At 43.7% G+C, this 22,743-nt stretch overlaps 1 protein-coding gene across 3 annotated transcripts in view; it reads left to right on the top strand.

The window, feature by feature from the left end:
* VMP1 (vacuole membrane protein 1) overlaps positions 1-22,542 on the top strand; it is a 150,007-nt gene extending 127,465 nt beyond the window's left edge. For 2 of the 3 annotated variants that reach the window (XM_087717105.1, XM_087717107.1), the window contains 2 exons: positions 15,953-16,052; positions 18,329-22,542. In XM_087717105.1, coding sequence (XP_087573231.1) covers positions 15,953-16,052; positions 18,329-18,472 — 244 coding nt within the window. In that variant the 3' untranslated portion in view covers positions 18,473-22,542. Of the gene's footprint in view, positions 1-14,302; positions 14,572-15,952; positions 16,053-18,328 lie in introns of those variants that run through there. The other variant, XM_087717106.1, reaches the window with a different exon arrangement.
* Positions 22,543-22,743: the final 201 nt, after the last annotated feature.

Genomic DNA, 22,743 nt, shown 5'->3' with positions numbered 1-22,743 from the left:
ATTTTATTTCCTTGGCCAGACATAAAAATGTACTTTGCTGCGCTCCCCTGCCACTGTTTTCTTTTGAAATACAAATTTGAGCGTTTTCAGCACCATTGAAAATTAAACATCACCACACTGCAGATTTGAATACCCTTCAGCTGCCCCCTCCTCCACCCCAAACCTTGATTAAATCAAAACTTTTACAAACTTAACTTTAACTTCACAAAATTTTACTTGAATGGCATGATTTTTTATTCAATTTTTTAAAAAAGCTAAGCTGATATAATCAAGAATGCCTTGATTATATCATCTTGGCTTTCAATTATACAGAATGGTGCCACGGTGGTTTGTTTTTAAAGTCAAGATATAATCAACAAATACTTCTTTCTTTGACATTTTTTTATTTTTTTTTCCAAGGCAAGGTTAAAATACAAAACTTTCCCCCTCCCCCTCAAAATCCCAAAAACACAAAACAATCAAAAGCATTAAAAAAGGTACATAAAAAACACATTGCACACATATTATCCCCTCTAGTTGAGTATTGATTAACATTTTAGTTCATAGATAGAAGATTTAAACAGGTAGAGTGTTAACTGGATTTGTCTTACTTACTCACTCAGCTAGTATAACAAAAAAATATCCTTTAAAATATTTGACAGTATGGTTCTCAAGCCTTTTCCTCTCTTAGTCAGTCAACCATCTCTTCCCACAGAGTAAATCAGAGACCAGTGGAATTATAGGTTTTTGAGTCTTGTGCCTGGAAAGGTAATTCAGCAAGTGGAAAGAGAAAGTTTGATTTTTTTTTAAAAAGAAAAGAGAGATAGAGAAGAAACATAAATGTGAAAGACGCTCTAATGAACTGTTTTTTTAAGCAGACCACAACTGCATAATAATGAGGGACTTTGGGGGATGAGGTCAAAGAGAGAAATTTCACCCACAAGGATTTGAACCAACTTTTGAATTGTCAACTACCAAGCACATGTGGGCACTGGGAAGCAGGAAAGCAAAAACCTTCTTTATAACCAAGTTAAAAGAGACCGGCAAATTTTATTGTGGGGTCCTTGGTGCTCTCTGAGCTTGGTGGTTTCCTTCCAGACGTTTCATTACCAAACTAGGTAACATCATCAGTGCAGACCAGACAATTTGTTTTTGGTTTTGTTTGTTTTTTTGCAATAAATTATTTTTATTTTTGTGACAAAAACCTTTGTGTTGTTGGAATGGTTTATCTCAAGTGAGAGGTAACTAACAGAATAACAGAGTTGGAAGGGACCTTGGAGGTCTTCTAGTCCAACCCCTGCTCAAGGCAGAAACCTTTTTAGACAAATGGTTGTCCAAATCTCTTCTTAAAAACCTCCAGTGATGGAGCACCCACAACTTCTGGAGGCAAGTTGTTCCACTGATTAATTTTTCTACCGTCTTTCCCCAAAAATAAGACATATTTCTTTTGCACTTGGCCTTATTTTCGGGGAAGTCTTATTATTTTTGAGGCACAGGAGAAGGCGAGCGTGGTCACCTCATGGCGACGGCTGCTGTGTCACAATATTTTCAGGGAGGGCTTATTTTAGCGCATGCACTCAAAAGCCCGATTGAGCTTATTATCCAGGGAGGGCTTATTTTCAGGGGAAAAGGGTAACTGTCAGGAAATTTTTTCCTTGTGTCTAGGTTGCTTCTCCTCTTGATTAGTTTCCATCCGTTGCTTCTTGTCTTGCCTTCAGGGGCTTTGGAAAATAGCTTGACTCCCCCTTCTTTGTGGCAGCCCCTCAAATATTGGAAGACTGCTACCGTCAAGGACCAACCTTGGCTAGGAATGAGATGGGCAAATACAGGAAGCGCCAAAAATGTTAATTCCTTCTATTTTGAAAAGCGAGAACGGAAAGCGGTTTTTCTTTGATTCGGAAAATCAGCCTCTCGGGTTTTGTAGTTGTTTTTTCTGCATTATTCAGAATTTGGGTCCCACCAAAAACCTATTCCAGCTGATTCTGGATTTGTTCCGAATCACCTTGTAGATGTTTTTTTTGTTTTGTTGTTGTTGTTGTTGTTCTCTGACCTGTAATTGATTGCAAGTTGAGAAAGGGTGATTTTTCTTCAATAGTGGGAGAATTGTGGGGGGGGGGGGGTTATCACTACAGGAAGCGACAGCTCATTCCAAGAAACACACCGGCCGTTATTGCTGCTCGCGTGACAGCCTGGAGGGTGTGTGAAAAAAACAGGGGGTGGGGGAAGGCACAGTTTCAAGGTTGGGCTGAGCCAGGTGGAAGGGTGTGTCACCGGATATGTGAGTGATAAGGAGAAAACGAGAGGATGTTTGTGGAAGAACAGTGATGCTTTAATTCAGTGTTTCTCAACCTGGGGGATGTTAAGGTGAATGGACTTCAACTCCCAGAATTCTCCAGCCAGTGCTGCTGGCTGGAGAATTCTGGGAATTGAAGTCCACCCATCTTAAAGTTCCTACAGGTGAGAATTATTGAGTTAGGTATTTCTGCTTTTCCCTGCTTCCTTGAGAAGTCTTTTTCTTAGGCCAGGGGTCGGCAACCCTAAACACCGAAAGAGCCACAAAGGTCCTAACCGGAAGCCCCCCCCCCTTCAATTCTGAAGCCGACCAGAAGTCTGGTTCCCCTAACATAGAGTCTCCTCCTAGCACGGCGTTCTTTTTCCTCTTCCTGTCCTAACCAAAAGCCAAATTGTGGAGCCGACCGGTGTCAGGGAGCTGCAGCAGAGGGATGAAAGAGCCACATGCGGCTCCAGAGCCACAGTTTGCTGACCCCTGTCTTAGACAGTGTATTTGAGGAACATCTACCCAACTTGGTGTCCCTCAGGCCTAGCAATGTTCTGGTCTTCTAGTTGTGTTCAGTCTTGTTTAAATTGAGATTATCCCAGAGCCCATTCATGTCCATTGTCATTCTTACATGCCATTCCATACATGACATGGCTTGGTACCAAGTTATTTGAAGACCTGTCTTTTCCCAGTACATCTACCCACCCACCCGAGTGGAGACACAGGGATGTTACGGGTCCTCTTTCCTAAGGGAGTACATTTACTGGGGCCAAGAAGAAGAGCCTTTTCTGTGGTGGCTCCCTCCCTGTGGAACATCATCCCTGCAGAGATAAGGTGGGTCTCCATTTTGAACTTTTTGTCAAGGCCCTGACAAAGGCCCTGACCCCAGGGTGATAAGAATCCCATCAAATTGTTGGTCTTATCGTTGTCACCAGGGGGGTGGAGGTTTATTGATTTTGGTACTGAGAGAGACAGCAATAGCAATAGCAGTAGCAATAGCAGTAGACTTATATACCGCTTCATAGGCCTTTCAGGCCTCTCTAAGCGGTTTACAGAGAGTCAGCATATTGCCCCAAACAATCTGGGTCCTCATTTTACCCACCTCGGAAGGATGGAAGGCTGAGTCAACCCTGAGCCGGTGAGATTTGAACCGCTGACCTGCTGATCTAGCAGTAGCCTGCAGTGCTGCATTTAACCACTGCGCCACCTTGGCTCTTATCAGAGATAGAGGGGTGGATGGATGATTGGATAGATGATTTGATGGATGTATAAGAGAGAGATGAGAGGGATGGATGGATGATTGGACGGATGGATGATTGGATTGATGGATGGATGGATATGTATAAGAGAGAGATGAGAGGGATGGATGGATGATTGGACGGATGGATGATTGGATTGATGGATGGATGGATATGTATAAGAGAGAGATGAGAGAGGGATGGATGATTGGATGGATGGTTGTATAAGAGAGAAATGGATGATTGGATGGACGGACGGACGGATGGATGGATGGATGATTGGATGTATAAGAGAGAGATGAGAGAGGGATGGATGATTGGATGGATGTGTAAGAGAGAGATGAGAGGGATGGAGGGATGATTGGATGGAGGGATAGATGATGAGATGGATAGATATATATGAGAGAGATGAGAGAGGGATGGATGATTGGATGGTTGGATGATTGGATTGATGGATGTATAAGAGAGAGTTGAGAGAGAGGGGAATGGATGGATGGATATATAAGAGAGAGATGAAAGAGGGATGGATGAATGAGAGGGGGAGGGATAGATACATGGATAGATGGATGGATGATGTATAAGAGAGAGAGAGAGATGAGAGAGGGATAGATACATTGATAGATTGATAGATTCATTCCTTGTAAGAGTCTAGTTTGGTGAAACGATTGGTTGATTTGTCAATCACCAAAATGTTAGGAAGTCCAAGGACGCTCTCTTTGCAAGAATGGTCTCTCTGCTATTCCCCACACCACCCCCTTCTAAAATAGGGCTCCTCCCCCCATACCTGAGCTGCAAAGGCCAACCGGATTGCCTCCAGGAGACCCCGATATCTTTATTTTATTTTATATTTTTAGACAACCGTGCCCGTTCTCCTCTTCTGTGCGTTTTCTTCTGGTCTAAACTCGAGGCCGAGGCTCTAGGATCGTACGGGTGCATTGAGAGAGGGTGAAAGCTGTGACTCAGCCTGAAATCACCCATAAAGACATGCCTTTTGGGAAAGCCCGATTGTATGCTTTGCATAACATCCTCTGAGCCGAGGGCTCGGCAGCAATTCTCCTCCGCTACGTTTCTTCCTTCGAGGCAACCTGTTTCAATGAAGTGCTTGTCTGAATCTCCGGGGAGGTGGATGAGTGGAGACTTGACTCATGTAGTCATCAAAGAACACAGCTTCAGGGTTGTGAGGTCAGCTCTCATGTGCTCCTACGCCCCCACATCCCCCCCCCAAAAAAAAACCCAGAAAACCCCCTAGCCCCGAGGGTGGGCAACGTGCAACCGGCTAAATGGCTTGCCAGACTCAAGCTGAAAACTGTGGGCGAAAAAAAGGGATGGGCGGAGTTGGCTAGCAAAGGCGAACGCACAACTGAGTCTTCTTGTTGGGTCCGATAGGCACTTCCGACCCAACAGCAATTCTTGGTCTGCTTCCAGGATGCTCATTGCAAGACATGATTGCCCCATCGCTTGAGAATAAGTCAGAAAATCATTTTTTGTGTGCACTTTTGGAGTATTTTTTTTTGGGGGGGGGGAAATGATTAGACCCAGTCCTTCCTTTCTTTTATTCTTTTTCTTTTTCCCTTCCTATAATTCCTTTCTCCCTCCCACCCTTCCTTTTCTTTCTTTTCTTTCCTGTCTCCTTCCTTCCTTCCCTTCTTTTAATTCATTTCTCCCTCTCTCCCTTCTCTTTCTTGCCTCTCTCCCTCCTTCCTTCCCTCCCTTTTTTAATTCCTTTCTCTCTCCTTCCCTTTCTTTCATGTCCCCTTCCTTTTTTCCTTCCTTCCTTGCCTGCCTTTCAATTCTCCCTCCTTTCCTTCCTTCCCTCTTTTTCTTTTGCTGTCTCATTTCTTCCAGTTCCTTCCTGTCTCCTTCCCTCCTTCCTTCCTTCCTTCCTTCCTTCCTTCCTTCCTTCCTTCCCTTTAATTCCTTTCTCTCTTTCTCTCCCACCCTTCTCTTTTCTTTCCTTTGTTTCCTTCCTTTCTTTCCTGTCTTCTTCCTTTACTTTTTTAAATTCCTTTCTCCCTCCTTCCCTTTTTCCCTTTCTTTCCTGTCCCATTCCTTCCCTTTCTTTCCTTCCGTTCTTTCCTGTCTTCTTCCTTTTTTCCTTCCTTCCTTGCCTGCCTTTCAATTCTTCTTTCCTCCTTTCTTTCCTTCCTTTCCCTTTTTCCTGTCTCCTCCCTCCCTCCCTCCCTCCCTTCCTTCCTTCCTAATTTTTATCCCATCTTTATTACTTCATAAATAACACAAGGAAAGAAACATACCAGATATTCCCCACTACTCCTATTTTCCACAGAGCAACCACCCTGTGAGGTAAATTTGGACCAAGAGGGTGTCGCCCCAAAGTCACCCAGCAGGATTTCATGCCCTTAGATGGGACTAGAATTCACCGTCTCCTAGTGATTGGCCCAAAATCATCCAGCTGGCTTTCATGCCTTAGGCCAGTGATGCCTTACCCTTTTTGGATCATGTGCCAAAAGTGGGGGGGGAGCACAGGGGGGCGTGTGTGGGCTTGCCCATACCCATAATGCTATGCGCACAACACCCCCCCACGCACGTGCATGCACAACCAGCGCCTTCCCCCCCCTTTTTTGGCGTGCATTTTTTGCCTTCCCCAGGCGCCAGAGGATTTCTAGGAGCTGCGGGGAGTGAAAACAGCCTCCCCCCCCCCCAGGGGCCCTCTGGCAAAAAACGGTCCTAAGGGCAAACCACATGTCACCGTTCCCGAGCTACCGGGTTGCCCATAGACCCGAAAAAGAAGGCGTAAGTCAGCTGGCCAGCAGCCGTATGCGCACTGGAGCTGACATGGCAACGTCTGCCGTGCCCTAACAAATGGCTCCGCGTGCCACCTGTAGCACGCGTGCCACAGGTTCGCCATCACGGCCTTCGGAAGTACTAGAATTCACTGTCTCCTGGTTTCTAGGCCTACACCAATTAACTCCCTGAGGAGAAATTTCTGCGTGATCACATTTGCCTGCTTTCTCTATCGTAATACTTTCATTTCTTTTTGCCTTGACAAAAAACTCCCTATAGGTGGGGAAACCCCCACCCCCCAAATTGCAATAAGATAGGGGCTGTTTCAAATCAGTCACGCTGGGTCACAACATCGGCCTTCTGGTGCCTCTATGGCTCAGCTCTTGCCAGGGATCCTTATAGACACATTTAAAATTCTTTGGAAAGAGAGCTAAATGCGTTCAGTCTCTCTTCCGGTTCCTGAGGGGGGATAAAAATGCCCCATAGCAAACCGTGGATGCGCTTAACAACTCCAGCATTCACTTAATGGCCGCTGCAAAAAAAAAAAATAGTTTGTAAAATCAGGGGCGGCCACATGGTGATCTGCTTGTGACCTTCAGAACTTACAACCAAAAGTGTGGGCTTAATTACTACTGTAAGTCCGAGGACTATATCTGTGCCTCTATTTCTTCTGTCCAGAATATGGAGATAATGTATTCCTTCATTGTTTTTCTTTAAATGCTTCCATATTTATAGGTAAGGGGGGATCCTCAGCCCTGACTTGAAATGGGGAGATGGAACAGCGGAAAGGTGGAGGAAGTTTAAAAAGAAAGGCTAGCTGGGCGGGGAGGGGAGGGAGATGTTCAAAAGGAAGGAAGGAAGACAGACAGACAGACAGACAGACATAGAGGTAGGTTGCTAATTTTTTTATAATGGTTCGGGCATGCTCTCCGCTTCTGCGCATGAGCAGAAGCATCCGGGCGGGTGAGTGGAGCCTCCCGCCACTGCTACTACCGGTTCGGCTGAACTGGCAGCAACCCACCGATGGATGGATGGATTGATGGATAGATGATAGATAGATAGATAGATAGATAGATAGATAGATAGATAGATAGATAGATAGATAGATAGATGATAGATAGAAAGAAAGATGATAGATAGATAGATAGATAGATAGATAGATGATAGATAGATAGATAGATAGATAGATAGATAGATAGATAGATGATAGATAGATAGATAGATAGATAGATAGATGATAGATAGATAGAAAGAAAGATGATAGATAGATAGATAGATAGATAGATAGATAGATAGATAGATAGATAGATAGATAAAAAGAAAGAAAGAAAGAAAGAAAGAAAGAAAGAAAGAAAGAAAGAAAGAAAGAAAGAAAGAAAGAAAGAAAGAAAGAAAGAAAGATGATAGATAGATATTCCAAAGGTGCTTTTTCAGGAGGCAACTGGACTTTCTTTTTTTTTCATTTTGAAGATGTTTCACTTCCTATCCAAGAAGCTTCTTCAGCTCTGACGGGATAGTGGGGAATGAGAAAGAGAGAGAGAGAGAAGAGAATGTATGGATGGAGAGAGAGATTGGTACATGATAGATAGATTAGAAAAATAAATAGATTAGATTAATGGTAGATAGGTAGGTAACATGTGAATGGAAAGAGATGCTAAAAGAGGAAGGAAAAGTGACGTGACCTGAGAGAAGAAATACCTGGATAGGGCATCCCCACTCTATCCTTATGTTTGGCATCCTCATGAGGACTAGTAATACCCTCTTTTAAATTTGGCACCTCGAATCTGTAGATTAAGCTAGACTTCATGACTGCACCCCAGACCTCCTGCTTGAGCGAGTTGATCAAGCCTCCCAGCACATCCTGCGTTGCAAGGGAAGCAGAATAAGACGAGAATTCGTCAGCCGATCAGGGTGCGTTCCCGAGAGGGCAGAGAGCCGCCCGCTTGCAAATAGGCTTAACTGTTCTCGGGGTTTTTAAAGCTGTGCTGTTAAACAACTTGGAGTTCGCCTCTGACTAAGACAAGGAGATCGGCCGATCGTTAACCCTGTGTGGTGTTATCTTCAAAACCAATCCAGATGCTTAATAGAGAAGCACTCAGGGTTGGGAGTCTTAGCCCAAACACTGCAAATCACACATTGGCACAAAGTTAGATCCGGGATGGGGAACCCAAGGCACGCATCCTACAAGTGGCACACAGAGCCCTCTTTGCAGGCAGGCAAGCTGTCTATCCCAGCTCAGTTTTACCGCATATGCACGCGGGCCTCCCGCCAGCTGATTTTTGGGGCGCACGCGGGAGACATGCAGGCATGTGCAGGGGCGGCATGGGGTCGCACAGGCATGCAGAGGGAATGGGGGGAGCGCGGGGTGGGGTGCCCCCCCCCAGCAGCCCATTTTCGGTCCCAGGAGGCTGCAGGGAGTCCTACTAGGCGCAAAATGGGCCACTAGGGGGGATGTCGCATGCGCATTTGCGGGGGGAGTTGGTGCATGCATGCACAGGGCGGCCTGCGCATTGCATTGTGGGTGCAGGCGGGCGCTTTTGGCACGCGACATCGCAAAAAGGTTAGCCACCGCTGTCTTAGACCAAACCTCACGTGGAATTATGGAATTTTTTTTTAAAATTTGAGTTCTGTGGAGGTTCTTACCTGGTGTTTTTTTTTGGGGTGGCGTGAAAATTTGAGGGCTCCTGAGACAACTGGCTCTGGGATCACCGAAAGGCAGTGGACGTGGTGCAAACATCATTTAGCATGCCTTTGTGTCCCAATGTTTAATAACCGTTTAAATAACCATCCAAGCAAAGAATACATGGACGACAATGGCTTGTTGGTGGAAGGTGGAGTAAAAAAATTGGTTTTTTTCTCCGTAGCTACCTTGCTGGTTTGTTGTCGTGGGAAAAATAAGACGAGAAAGGAGTATGTTTTCCACCTTGAATTATATATATATATATATAATTAAAGCAGGATTTATTTTTATTTTTGAGAAAAAGGTTGGCTAGGAAATGCAGAGCCTTGAGCTTGAATGAATAACAGCAACTAATACGATATGGACACGGTAGCTCAGCAGCTAAGACGCTGAGCTTGTCGATCAGAAAGGTTGGCAGTTCGGCGGTTTGAATCCCTAGCGCCGATAATGGAGTGAGCTCCCATTACTGGTCCCAGCTTCTGCCAACCTAGCAGTTCGAAAGCACATTAAAAATGCAAGTAGAAAAGTAGGAACCACCTTTGGTGGGAAGGTAACAGCTTTCTGTGCGCCCTCGGCACTGAGTCATGCCGGCCACATGACCACGGAGACGCCTTCTGACAGCGCTGGCTCTCCGGCTTTACCTTTTTAACCGACACGATAATGATTTATAACATTTGCTTTCAGTAGTGAAATGTGTACATACAACAGTCAGTATAGAACAGGTTGGCTGGGACTTGAGCCCAGTTTTCCTTTTGAAAGGGTTGTGTCCTTGGTGAAAGTGAAACGGGCGTTTCTTTCCAAAGGTTAGAAAGTGTCCCTCGCAACTTTTCAATTGTAGATTCTTACAGCCTTTTTTGCGTGCAAAGTTAGAACGAGGTGTGGAGGGACAGAGTCAAAAAATGCAGAGTGAAAAAGTACGTGGCAGCACTCTGCGTTCATCCCAGTGACGACGCTTTGTGATGGAAAACAAAGCATTTCGGAGAGTGTCGAAGTCATTTTTTTTATTATGATTTGCGTTTTTGAAAACCGGTTTTTAATTGGAGCGTCGATTTAATCGCCATTTGAACTCTTTTAAGAGTTCAAAAGTACAATTTTAAAAGAACGTTCCTTTGCCCCGTGTTCATTTTTAAACTAGAATTTTACTAGTCCTTAAAGCACAAATGTTCTACAAGTACAAAAAAAGGGGGGGGGAACGCACTTTTATTTATATGCCCGTCCATACAATTAGAGTCATCGTCAAAGAATGTTTTAAAATTATTACATTTCCAAAAAATTACAATCCAAAGGATTTAAGTGGGCTGTTTTGATTTTAGAGACTTGTGCATCTGAAACCTGGGGTTGCATTTATAGCCCCTGAGTTATACATCAAGAAAGGATCAGAAAATACAGTGTTGTATCTGCAATACGAGTGCTAAGGATTGTGATTTGGTATAATTATACCTCCCTTCTATAGAATTAAATCCCATTTCTTGCTATTAAGAATATTATAGAGAGCTGAAGTGTAAAAAAATTTCCCCTGAACTGTTGAATCACGGTCATGCTTTTTCTTAGAACTGCAGATTTGAGGACACAATTTTATCTATGCTTTTGCTTTGTCCTTGAATAAATAAAACTTATTGTTCAGTTGAGTACAGGTATTGTTTCCTGCAATTCCCCTGAACTGCTTATCCTCAACAGCAAAGAGATATCCTAATACCTGAACTTTATTTCCTATGTACAAATATTTTAATCAAAAATACCTGTGGGAATATTTATGCCACCAATGCCAATTTTCTTCTCTTATTTATATTTCATACTTCTTAATTGCTTTCTTTTGAAATTGGAAAGACATTTGGAAGACTGTTAAGAAATCACATAATTTTTGCCTCTTCAGCTATGTCTAAACGATAGATATGCATTTAATTCTTTAACTGGGCTCTGCATAATTAAAGGAAGTCTATAAGTTCAGAAAAAAAGCGGGGGGGGGGGGGAGACTTACTAGCACTTCTAAGGTTTTTAACAAAAATGCCCCAAGGACCAAAAGCCAAGATATAAGATTGCAAAAACGAATAATTTCAATAAGATGCAGAAAAGAATTCTCAAGTAGCTTTCTTTTGACCATGTATCTGTAAAATCAGATTACAAAGGATTTGTAATTCACATCCCCTGAATCCTCATTTCTAGAAAAGCATCTTAAAAGGGAAAATTAGCAAAAGTTGAGAATCATTTGCCCCGGGTGGGTGGCTGATCGCTTCAGAAATGAAGTCAAAAACTATATTGCCGTTTGGTTAAAACTGCATTCCAAAAATTGGTCCCCCCCACCCATGTTTTTATATATCTAATTTTGAAAAGCCACTAGAAAACTGGAACTTCCTTTTTAAATAAGAACACACATCAGCACAAGTTGATGTTCAGTTCTTGGTGGTTAAAAATGGTTAATTAAAATTAATTAAGCATTTGTTTAAAAATGGTTAATTAATAGAGAATCATGACTGAAGGACTGCTAGTTTTAGACAATCTCCTATGATCTACAAAAAATATTGTCTTTCCCAGCTGTGGCACTATACAAATCTATTAAAACTTAAACTTAAACTTAAATTAATGCACAGTCCTTTTAAAATATTATTTTTCCTCTTCGGTAGCTGTCCTTTCAAGGGAACCCAGCATTAATAAATTCCGTTTTCTGCCTTTGTAAAACTTTCATTTTCAAGATCAGAAATGTGTGGGGTTTTTTTTTAATTTTCTTTTCACTGCATAAGAGAAACACATTTATCTATCATACATGTTTTCTTGTTCTGAAACATCATTCCATACATGAGAAGCAGGTATCTAAAGCTTTTCCCCTTAATTAATCATCCACAATTAGCGCCAGAGGCCGGAGATCAAAACCACGCAATTGAGAAGAAAAGAGAAAATGACAACGATTTTAACATTATTTAAAGCTGCTTTTATTTTTCCCCTCTGGGTGTTAAAAATAGCAAACTTTCAGTAGTTAGCAGTGTTGTATAAATACATAAACTTCCTCCAAGGTCTACAGCATAACCTATTAAAAACCTGTACCATTCGGCTGATTTCAAAGAAGATTATTTTATGGCATGTTTGATTACCGGAAAGAGAGTTATAAAAGAGAAAAAATAAATTTTAAAAAAGTGAATGGTTGATGCATAAGAAACAAGCCTTACCCCGATCTTGAATGTTGGTTGGACTTTATTCTGCAGTTAAATTTCAATAATAAGCAAGTGGGTTTAAGCCTTTACAGAGATGAATAGTATTCGGCTACTCATTTAATACTCATAGTCTGGGCATTTCTTATCTAAGATCTGCTGACTCTCTTTGAAAGTTTTGAAGAGTTTTCTCTGGTCCGGCTTCTGTGTCATCTTTACTGAAATGCAGATTGGTCGGTAAAAGGTGACTCAGTTTGCCAGGCAAAGCATGGGGAAGACTCATACCAGAAGGATGATGAGTTCTTAATTTTTAGGGAAGGAAGGATGTCTGTAAGGTGAGAGATTTTCTTAATAAGATTATCCAGCCGGTTCGCACCGGTTTGGGCAAACAATTAGTGGAGACCTGCGGGTGGGTCCACCTACCCGCCCCGGTGCTATGCCATCCTATTTAACTTCATTTTCTAAGCCGCGCACATGCGTGCAAGCTATGCCCGCGAGCAAAGTGCATTGACGGAGGACTGCACTCACACGCTCACAGTTTCAGTGTGCGGCGAAGTGGTGGTAAAATTATGTGAAACCCACCATGTTTGAAATGGTTGTGTTGGAGAAAACCTTGCTGTAAAATATTTGGGGATGGGTCTCTAATCTTTTCACTGAGGATCACTTTTAAAAAATAAACTGTATGCTACATTATCACATTTTATTTTTCCAGGGATAGGGATTTTCAAGGATTGAGGAAGTGTTTCCAGGATAAATTGGAGATTTCCAGGATAAATTGGAGATTTCCAGGATAAATTGGAGATTTCCAGGATAAATTGGAGATACATACCATGTTAGGACACGCTCGTGGTCTTAAAACTGTAAAAGAACTGAATTTATGGAAGCCACGGAGGTCCTTTTTAACCTGCGTACCTTGTTAAAAGAGTGAGGATATCATACATATTGAAAAGAACAAAACCAATTTCTTCCCCATCCCAAAATCTAAATCTCCAAGAAAGCCTAACCTTGTTTATTTTTTTTAAAAAAAAAACAGTAGTCCTTAACTTACAACCACAGTTCAATCCAAAATTTCTGCTGTTAAAGTGATATATTTGTTAAGTGAATTCTATCCATTTTTCTTGCCAATGTTGTTAAGTGAATCACTGCAGTTGTTATGTTAGTAACACGGACGTTAAGTGAATCCGGCGTTGACTTTGCTTGTCAGAAGGTCACAAAAGGGGATCGGGCGACACAGGGACATTGTAACAGCCGTGTGAAAAACAGTTCAAAAGTCACTTTTCTCAGTGCCGTTGTAACTTTGAACGGTCTCTAAATGAACTGTTGTAAATTGAGGACTACTTGTAGAAGAAATAATTGCAATATTGTTCAGGCTTGTTGAGGCTTTGTTTTTCTGTTGATTTTGTGATTGCATGCACATGCGCTGTTCAGACCTCGATGTGCGTTGGACAAGAGAATGTTGTGAATATATTTATTTATTGAATTGATTTGCTGCAGATCTTAGTGTCCGGAGTGAAACACAAAGGAAGCCATAATCTAATTTTATTGAGAACGTTTTTTTTTTTTATACTTTGTCCACTTGTGAGAAGACGAGTGGTTGGAAATTGTTTCCCTGCCCCAAAAATCCCCCTTTTAGGCTTCTGGCAATTCCCCCCCCCCAAAAAAAAAGAATAAAGCTTTGTTTGGGGCAATGGGATCCAGTGGGGACCCCTGTGAGATTCAGGAGATCGGATTGGAGTCAGCCATGCCTTCCAGAGTACAATTGCTGTGTCTAAGCAAGGAATCAGATTTCCGAGATCCCAATTTTGGGTTTTACTGGTGTTATTGCCTCTTCCAAATGTGTTGGATGACAGATTTTCTTTTTTTCTTTCCTTCTTTCCTTCCTTTGTTCCTTCCTTTGTTTGTCTCTGTCTTTTTCTTTCTTTCCTTCTTTTGTTTCTTTCCTTCCTTCCTTCCTTATTTCCTTTGTTTCTGTCTTTTTCTCTCATCCCTTTCTTTTCTCCTTCTTTCTCTTTCTCCCTTTCTATTTCTTACATTCTTTCTTTTTCTTTTCATTTCTCTTTCTTTCTTTCTCTTATGTTCTTTCTTTTTCTTTTGTTCTTTCTCTTTTTCTCTCTTTCTTTCTTCCTTCCTTCTTTTCTTCCTTTGTTTCTCCATCTTCTTTCTCTTTTTCTCTTCATCTCTTTCTTTCTCTTTCTTTTTCTCTCTCTCTCTTTTCTCACTTTTTCCCTTTCTTCATCCCCAGCCAGTCCACAAAAGACCATCATTGGTGGCTTCCTCTATCCCTGACGCACACACACACGCATTTTTCTCCAGCACCTTAAAGGGCACATTGTCCATGCTGCTGGAGAGACCCCCTTCTTTGCTTTACGGGAGGGGGGAACAGACCCAGAATGAAACCTGCTTTGGCCTGATCCTGGCTTGGGTGTGGCAGGCAGCTGAATACGCTAGTAGAGAAAAACACTCCCCAGCCTCTACCCCACACACAATCCTTCCAGAGGGTGTCAGGGATCACTTTTGGGGGTGGGGGTGGGGGGCTTCCAGTTTGGACCCAAGCTTTTCCTTAGTGCCAGAAAGAAGGCAGCTCTCAGCCTGACTTCTCCCCCAAGCCCACCCCTCTCATTTGTGCCAAACCAGCATTTCTTTCTATCTTAAGGAAATGTGGTCATAGCACCCAGTTTCGCTGCAGCATTCGCCTTCCCAGGAACACTGCAGCACAATTCAGAAGCCAAGATTCTTTGTTAATCAATCACTTTTCTTTCTTCCTTCCTTCCCTTTTCTTTCTCTTTCTATGTCTCTTTCTCTCTTTCCCTTTCTTTCCCTCTCTTTTATTCTTCCTTCATTTCTCCATCTCTGTCTCTTTCTCTTTCTTTTATTCTTCCTCTCTATCACTGTCTCTTTCTTATTCGCTCTCTTTTATTCTTCCTTCCTTCCTTTCTCTCTCTCTATCTCTATGTGTCTTTCTTTCTCTCTTTTTATTCTTCCTTCCTTTCTCTCTTTTTCCCTTTCTCCCTTTCTTTCTATCTCTGGCTCTTTCTTTCTTTCTTTCTTTCTTTCTTTCTTTTTCCTTTCTCTTTTTTTCTCACTTTCTCTCTCTGCCTCTTTTTCTTTCTCTTATTCTTTCTCTTTCTCTCTCTTTTCCTTTCTCATTTTTTTTCTTGCTTTCTTCCTCCTCCTCTTCTTTTTTTTTTTCCCATTGCCTGACTTTTGATGGGAGGGTACCTTTCTTGCAGCTGGGGAATGCATTCTTTTCGGGATAAGGCCCTGGGGGTGTCGGAGGTGGGGGGGGCGCTGGGGAAGGATGACGCAGGAGTTGTCCTAATAAGGACTTGGTTCGGGCCGGGCCCGCCTCTTTTGAACAGGTCACCCGAGGGAGGCGGGCAGTTCCTTTTTTAAACGGGGCGACTGACACCAGCCAAGTCATTTCCTTGCTGATCGGTTCAAACCAGTTCATTCAGGAACCCTGGGCGATTAACGGTGGGGGACTTTCCTGAAGTCACCCCATGCCAACCAGCACCGGCCTGACCCAGGGGGCTGCCCCACATCAGGAAGCTCCAGACTTCAAGCTTCAAGCTTTTGCTTCTTGAGCCCGGCTGGGTTTTTTTTAGCTGAACTTGCCAAAGCCATTTTTTTTTCCTCCCATCTTTTTGACTTTCTTTTCTTGGCTGGTTTAACTTCAGCCCCCTTAATTTTATTTTATTTTTTTTACACCCGCCGGAGGAGCCCCCCGTGCTCTTTTCTGGTTTTTTAGCTTTCATTGGGTAAGTTTCCCCGCCAATCATGTTTCTTGTGCTCTCTCTTTTTCCCTCCTCCCCCTTCTCTTCCCCCGTCTCCCCCTTCCCCAAATGCCTGGCCTCGCTCGCAAATTGCCCCCCATTCCCTAACTCACCCATAGCTCCGTGCCCAGCATCGGGGCATCACTACAAAAGCCTTTTCAAGAACACTTGGAAGCTCAGAGGATCAAGCTGCACAGCAGAGCCAACAATACCCCCCAGGTAAGAAATCTCATCTTGTCTCCTTTCCTTAAATGTCTTTTAGGTGCCTCTTTTCTCCCATCCCCCCCCCCTTTTTTTTTTGCTGGCATTAAGGAAAATAGCAAAACTCCCTGAATCGGAGTTAAGGCAGGTTACGAAATTGAGAATAATAAGAACCTTGAGAATATCGTGACTAGGCAGTAAATAAAAATTGAGACACCTCTAGATAAAATATCCATATTTTCAGTCCCGGAAAGATTCTTTTTTTGTTGCAGAGTCTTTCCATATGTCTTCCTTCCTGGCCCGTCCCACCTTAATTCATCTCCGAAAGTTGGGCCTTTTAAGAGGAAAAGTGAGCCAGTCTTAAGAGAACTATAGAAAAGTGGGGTTTTCATTCTTACTTTTCAGTTCACTGCTCACCGCTGCCCTCCCGCGTCTCGAAGGAAAAAGATCGGAGTTGATAAAGACTTCCTCCCAAATCTGTCCCGTTATTATTCCCCCTTTTGGACGACCGATGCTAACTTTCGGAGTCCAATTTTATTAAATTGATGCCCGAGGGGAGGGAGCGCAACGGCAGGCTGTCCGCAGACTGGGACTTTCACCCAAGAGCGAGTAAGACAACGATGTCAGTTTTCAGCCGGAATAGCATAACAGAGTTGGGAGGGAGTTAATTTTCTTAGATGCAGAGAAAAATCTTTAACTGGGATTTCCTGTTCAAGGTTTTGGATAATGAGAATTCTGTGGAGACTTTATAAAATGGGTAGAATATAGAATAACAGAGTTGGAAGGGACCTTGGAGGTCTTCTAGTCCAGTGTTTCTCAACCTTGGCAACTTGAAGATGTCCGGACTTCAACTCCCAGAATTCCCCAGCCAGCATTCGCTGGCTGGGGAATTCTGGGAGTTGAAGTCCGGACATCTTCAAGTTGTCAAGGTTGAGAAACACTGTTCTAGTCCAACCCCAGCTCAAACAGGAAACCCTACACCACTTCAGACAAATGGCCATCCAACATCTTCTTAAAAACTCCCAGTGTTGGAGCGTTCACAGCTTCTGGAGGCAACTTCTGTTCCACTGATTAATTGTTCTGACTTTCAGGAAATTCCTCCTCAGTTCTAAGTTGCTTCTCTCCTTGATTAGTTTCCACCCATTGCTTCTTGTCCTGCCCTCAGTTGCTTTGGAGAATAGTTTGACTCCCACTTTTTGTGGCAACCCCTCAAATATTGGAAGACTGCTATCATGTAGTCCTTCTTATGCAGACTTTCTCATTGATCAATTCTAGAAGCCGGTTTACAGACTCTTTCTCCGCTTAAAAGCCTGCCAGCTGCCAGCTTAAACTGTCGGGACAAATTATTCAGCCTTGGGTGTGAGAGACGCTTTCTGATAACTCCCACGTTATTCTTGAGAAACGGAGGAGGCCAAAGCAACTTCCTGGAAGGATGCTGACCCGCATATTACTCATCTTCCCACGAAGGGCCACTTCATTCTTTCCAGTAATAGAATCGGTCACCGGTCAGCTGCCTCCCGCGTTGCCTGTTGTTGCTAAAAAGTTCTACCACCCGACCAGGCCTGGAAACGGGAGTTTCCATTGAACCCGGGACCTTCTCCGTGGCTCCGGGAGGGATCATGGACTCAGCCGCCCCAAAGGGCTTAGCAACCTCGCTTTGCTTTCCCAACAAACTTAGGTTAGAAAGCGGTAGAAGCCGTCTACCTCCCGTCAGCCTACATCTCAGATGGTCCTTGATTTATAACAGCTCATTTAGTGGCCATTCAAAGCTGTCAGGGCACTGAAAGGAGTGACTTAGGACTATTTCTCACCCTTACGACCGCTGATGCACACACCCCGCGTGTGCAAAATTCAGACGCTGGGCAACTGACTCATATTTATGACGGTTGCAGTGTCCCCGGGTCACGCGACCCCCTTGGGCGACCTTCTGACAAGCAAAGTCAAATGGGGGAGCCGGATTCGCTTAACGACCGTGCCACTTGTTTCACCACTGCAGCGACTCACTTAACAGCCATGGCAAGAAAGTTGGCAGGGAAGCCAAATTCACTTAACAGCCATGCCACTTATTTCACCACTGCGGTGATTCACTTACTAGCCGTGGCAAGACAGTTCATAAAATGGGGCAAAATTTAGTCCATAACCGTCTCGCGTAGCGACAGAAGTTTGGGGCTCCATTGTGGTCGTAAGTCAAGGAAGACTCATATTTTTATAGCACGCATGACCCTAATATTCTTTTCTCTCTCTCTCTCTCTCCCTCCCTCTCTCTTCCTTCCTCTTGTCCTCTTTTTCTGCAGGGTGAAAACTGGCTCTCCTGGACGTTTGAGAAATTGGTTATAATTATGGTGTGCTATTTTGTCTTGTCCATTATTAACTCCATGGCCCAAAGTTACGACAAGCGTCTCCAGCAACGCACAAACTCCGAGAGGAAAGCTCAGTGAACTGGATCAGCAAAGGGAGGGATGGATCCTCCAACTTCCACTGGAATAACCAGCCTTGCATTTAATCATCATCATCATTTGCAAAAGGGAGGGACGGGGTTATGAAGGGGAGCGGGGTGGGGGGGGGCGGGTAAGGGTGGACTCTCTGGTTTAAGTAACTCTGCCATTCGTCACGGTTCCCGCGGGCCACCGTCTCCACGTTAAAGGTAACAGATGCACCCTTGTTTCAATGTAAATTAATTTGTTTTAACATATGTGCTTTCCCCCCTCCCCTTCCCAAATTCACTCCATAGCTGGAGCTAGGGTTTGGGGTGGAGTTTTTCCCACCTCCCCCCTTCTCTCCCCCCCCCTCATTTTTAAAGAAAAGTTTCCCGGCCTTCCAGAACGTTTAGGGCGCCTGTCCATCTATGACGTTTAAAAGTTCAGCCTCTTCCCCAATGGGGTGCAAACCATCTTCCTCTTAACCTGACTGATCTTAAGATTTACCAGCAGCGGGCGGGGCCCTTCTGACACAACATCTGGAAATTCCCCCATGTCGTGTTCACTGGAAGGGTGGGGAAACCACTTCTTCGTTTTTTTTCCTTGGGCCTGTTTCGAAGGGCATTAAATCAACACCCTCTCAGAATCATTCCAGACTTCCCTGTTTGGGTTCTTTTAATTTTAAAACTATCCCCAGTTCTTCCCCTTTGTGTGTGTATGTGTGTGCCGGTTAAATCCTCCCCTCCCCATTTCTTTTTTCTTTTTAGTTCCTTTTCCCAATCTTTCAACACCCCACCCCCGTTGTGGACGAAGGCTTGGATTTTCCCAAAAACTCTTTGCTCAGATCAGGGTGGGATTTGGTTTTTTTTTGACACTGTTCAGTTATCTTTATTTATTTAACTGACCCGGGAAGCCCCAATAACCTGGAGTATCCTTTGCCATCGGATCTTATCAAAATGGTTTAACTCTCGCAGTGTTTCCAGAGCGACTGTTTAGGAAATGCAACAGGAAGTTGGTTTGTAAGGTTGCAGGGAAGGTTAACTGGAAATAAACAACATTCAAAGATGCCTCTTCACGGTGCTTCTTTTTGTTTAAAAGTGGGGGGGGAGGAAAGACCGTGGTTATACTGCATCCAGTTTTGGTCACCACAATGTAAAAAGGAGGTTGAGACTCAGAGAAGAGCAACCAAGAGGATTAGGGGACTGGAGGCTAAAAGATATGAAGAACGGTTGCAGGAACTGAGCATGTTTAATGAAAAGAAGGACTAGGGTAGCAGTCTTCCGATATCTCAGGGGCTGCCACAAGGAAGAGGGAGTCTCCAAAGTTCCCGAGGGCAGGACAAGAAGCAATGAAAGGAAATTAATCAAGGAGAGAAGCAACCTAGAACTAAGGAGAAATTTCCTGACAGAACAAATAATCAGTGGAACAGAAGTTGCCTCCAGAAGTTGTAAATGCTCCAACACTGGAAGTCTTTTAAGAAGATGTTGGATATTTTTAAGAAGATATTGTCTGAAGTGAGCAGGGAGTTGGACTAGAAGACCTTCAAGGTCCCTTCCAATTCTGTTATAAAACAGTTCCTTTGCTTCATTTTGAGCGCTTACATCTCAGAACACCTTGGAAGGATGACCTGCATCTAAAGGACCACCAATAGGCAGATTCAAGGGAGGACAATTCCTATCTCCCTGGAAAGAAGATGGTCCTCATTTCCACAGCATGGATTGGAGGTCGTAGCTTGTAGCTCATAGATGGCTGGTGCCTGTTTGGGCATCTGATGCACGGAGAAAGCTTCTCCTTCCTGGCCCGGTGACATGGGGCGACGTCTCCTTTTTGTCAGCGTTGTAACTTTCCCCTCCTGTCTTTAAGACAAGTCACCTGCTCTGTCCCAACGTGTAGAAGAACATCTGAAGAACTTCTTAATAGCTGAAGAACATCTTCAGAAGTTTGGCGGGACAGAATTGGACCTGACAGTAGTGCCTGGTAGAAATTCCATTTTTCTTTCCAAAGGTGTTCTTAGCTTTGACTAATCAAAAAGTCAGTTGATTTTAGCGGATGCTTGGTCTCGCCCAATTCTATTTTATGTTGCCTTTCGTGTGATCATGCGTGACCAGTTGGGTTTCTGCCAGATTGTCCTCTGTTTTGGTCAAGCAAGTGGTACGTCTCCCATCTTCTCCCACTTGTGTGCCCCTCTCTTCTCCCCCCCCCCAACACCTGCCTTCCTGTCCAGCATTGTGACACCTCCTTGGCGTGTACCTTTCTGTCGGATAGCTTATCAGACTGATGTTGACTGTTCGATGTCATGGCAACAACAGTCGGTAGGCTGTCTGACATTTTGGTATGTTTCATCTTGACTGTGTCCATCCATCCATCCATCCATCCATCCGTCGTCTCCAACCTGTTTGTCCAGCCTGCAAGGGGGCTGCTGCCTTGACATTTGCATTTTTTTTTAAAAAAGAAGTGGACATCCTTGGACATCCCAAACCCTCGTGCCCTTCGCGTTGGCCATCTTGAGATACATTGGGAGCCGTGTCACTCGAGGTCTTTCGGCAGGTATGTTTCCAGAGGGTGAGAAGACAGTGGGTGGAATGAGATGTCCTCAAGACATGGTTGAGCAGGGAGGAAAAAGGACGCCCTTTAGTATTTAGTAAATGAAATCCATATTCCTCCAAACTTCTCTCAGCTATGCAAAATGGTGCTTCGGACCTACTCATGTCCTCTACGCTTTGCAGGATCTTCTGAGTCATGTAGGGGAGTGATGGTGAACCTTTTTGGCACCGTGAACAAAGTGGAACACGCATGCATGGTCTGTTTTTTGGGCCATTTTGGGAGCTGGTTTTGGGGTGTTTTCCGGTGCTCCGGCGCCCACGAAGACCAGCTGAGCAACCAGAATATCAGCTGGCAATGGTGTGCGTGCCCGCAGAGAGAGCTACATATGACATGCGTGCTATAGATTCGTCATCACGGATGTAGGGTCTTCCAGATGAGACAATAGAAAAGAAAAAGGACATGGCATTTCGTGGTCGTCCATGACAGTATAAGTACATGCCATAGTCCCCAAATTTAAAACTTCTCTTCCATTCTCAAGTTTGCTCACTTTTTCTTTATTCTGCCTGGATTGCCTTGAACTGTCAGTTCCTGACATGTAAGATATTTTCATTTTTGTTAAATGCCGAAGTATCTGTAGCCCATAAAAGATTTTTCATTAACGGCCTCTAAGACGCTGAGCTTGTCGATCAGAAAGTTCGGCAGTTCGAATCCCTAGCGCCGCATAACGGACTGAGCTCCTGTTCCTTGTCCCAGCTTCTGCCAACTTAGCAGTTCGAAAGCATGTAAAAAATGCAAGTAGAAAAATAGGAACCACCTTTGGTGGAAAGGGAACAGCGTTCCGTGCGCCTTTGGCGTTGAGTCATGCCGGCTACATGACCACGGAGACGTCTTCGGACTGCTGGGTCTTCGGCTTTGAAACAAAGATGAGCACCGCCCCCTAAAGTCGGGAACGACTAGCACATATGTGCGAAGGGAACCTTATCTTTACTTTTAACAGAATACTTAGCAGAATAGATACTGGGACTTCTGAATGGTTTGCATTTTCTTCCAGGCTCCTATTAATTACTGAAAGTCAGTGTTTACCACCCTGGCTTATGGTCCTGCAAATGCCTTGCTGGCTGTGGATGATGGATGGGAGGAAAGGAAGAGGACTAGCTAATAATTTTTATTATTAGCTATCAATCTTCATTTTTCCAATTTTATCAACGCCTCCCTATACTTTAAAAAGTACAGAAGTGATGTTTTAAAGTATAGCCACCTTTAGAAAATGATTCACTTAATCAACCTTGGAACAATTAGAAGTTTGTGGGTAGCTAAAATTTGTATGTATAGAGATAGTTTTCCCTGTGAGTGTTGTGTTTTACTGCTTTTCTATGCCGGTCGATGTGCCTCTTTCCAATGAAATGCCCAGAATACATGGGAAGAAGAAGAAGAAGAAGGCGGCTTCTGGGTTACTCTGCAAAAATGTAAGAGGATATGTACAACTTTATAATCATGCAAATAAAAATGCCTTTGCTGGTGGATAAAATAAAACAAAATAAATTGCACATTTGTTGTAACGAAGTACTTATTTCCAAAGTATTCTGATTCTGTCTTAAGGCAAGAGACCTTCTACCAACCCAGTCCGAAGGTTGTCCCGTCTTACGTTTCAAAAAGCTCCAGTGATGGAGCAATCCACAACTTCTGGAGGGAAACCTTTCCACTGATTAATCGTCCCCACTATTGCAAAATTGTTCTCACTGTCAGGA

The sequence above is a fragment of the Thamnophis sirtalis genome, unplaced genomic scaffold, assembly GCF_051295495.1.
Source record: "Thamnophis sirtalis isolate CommonGarterSnake01/CBP01778 unplaced genomic scaffold, rThaSir2_p1.2 scaffold_6, whole genome shotgun sequence".
NCBI lineage: Eukaryota > Metazoa > Chordata > Lepidosauria > Squamata > Natricidae > Thamnophis > Thamnophis sirtalis.
Note: the sequence above shows the minus strand (reverse complement) of the source record. Positions and strands in the feature narration are given on the sequence as shown.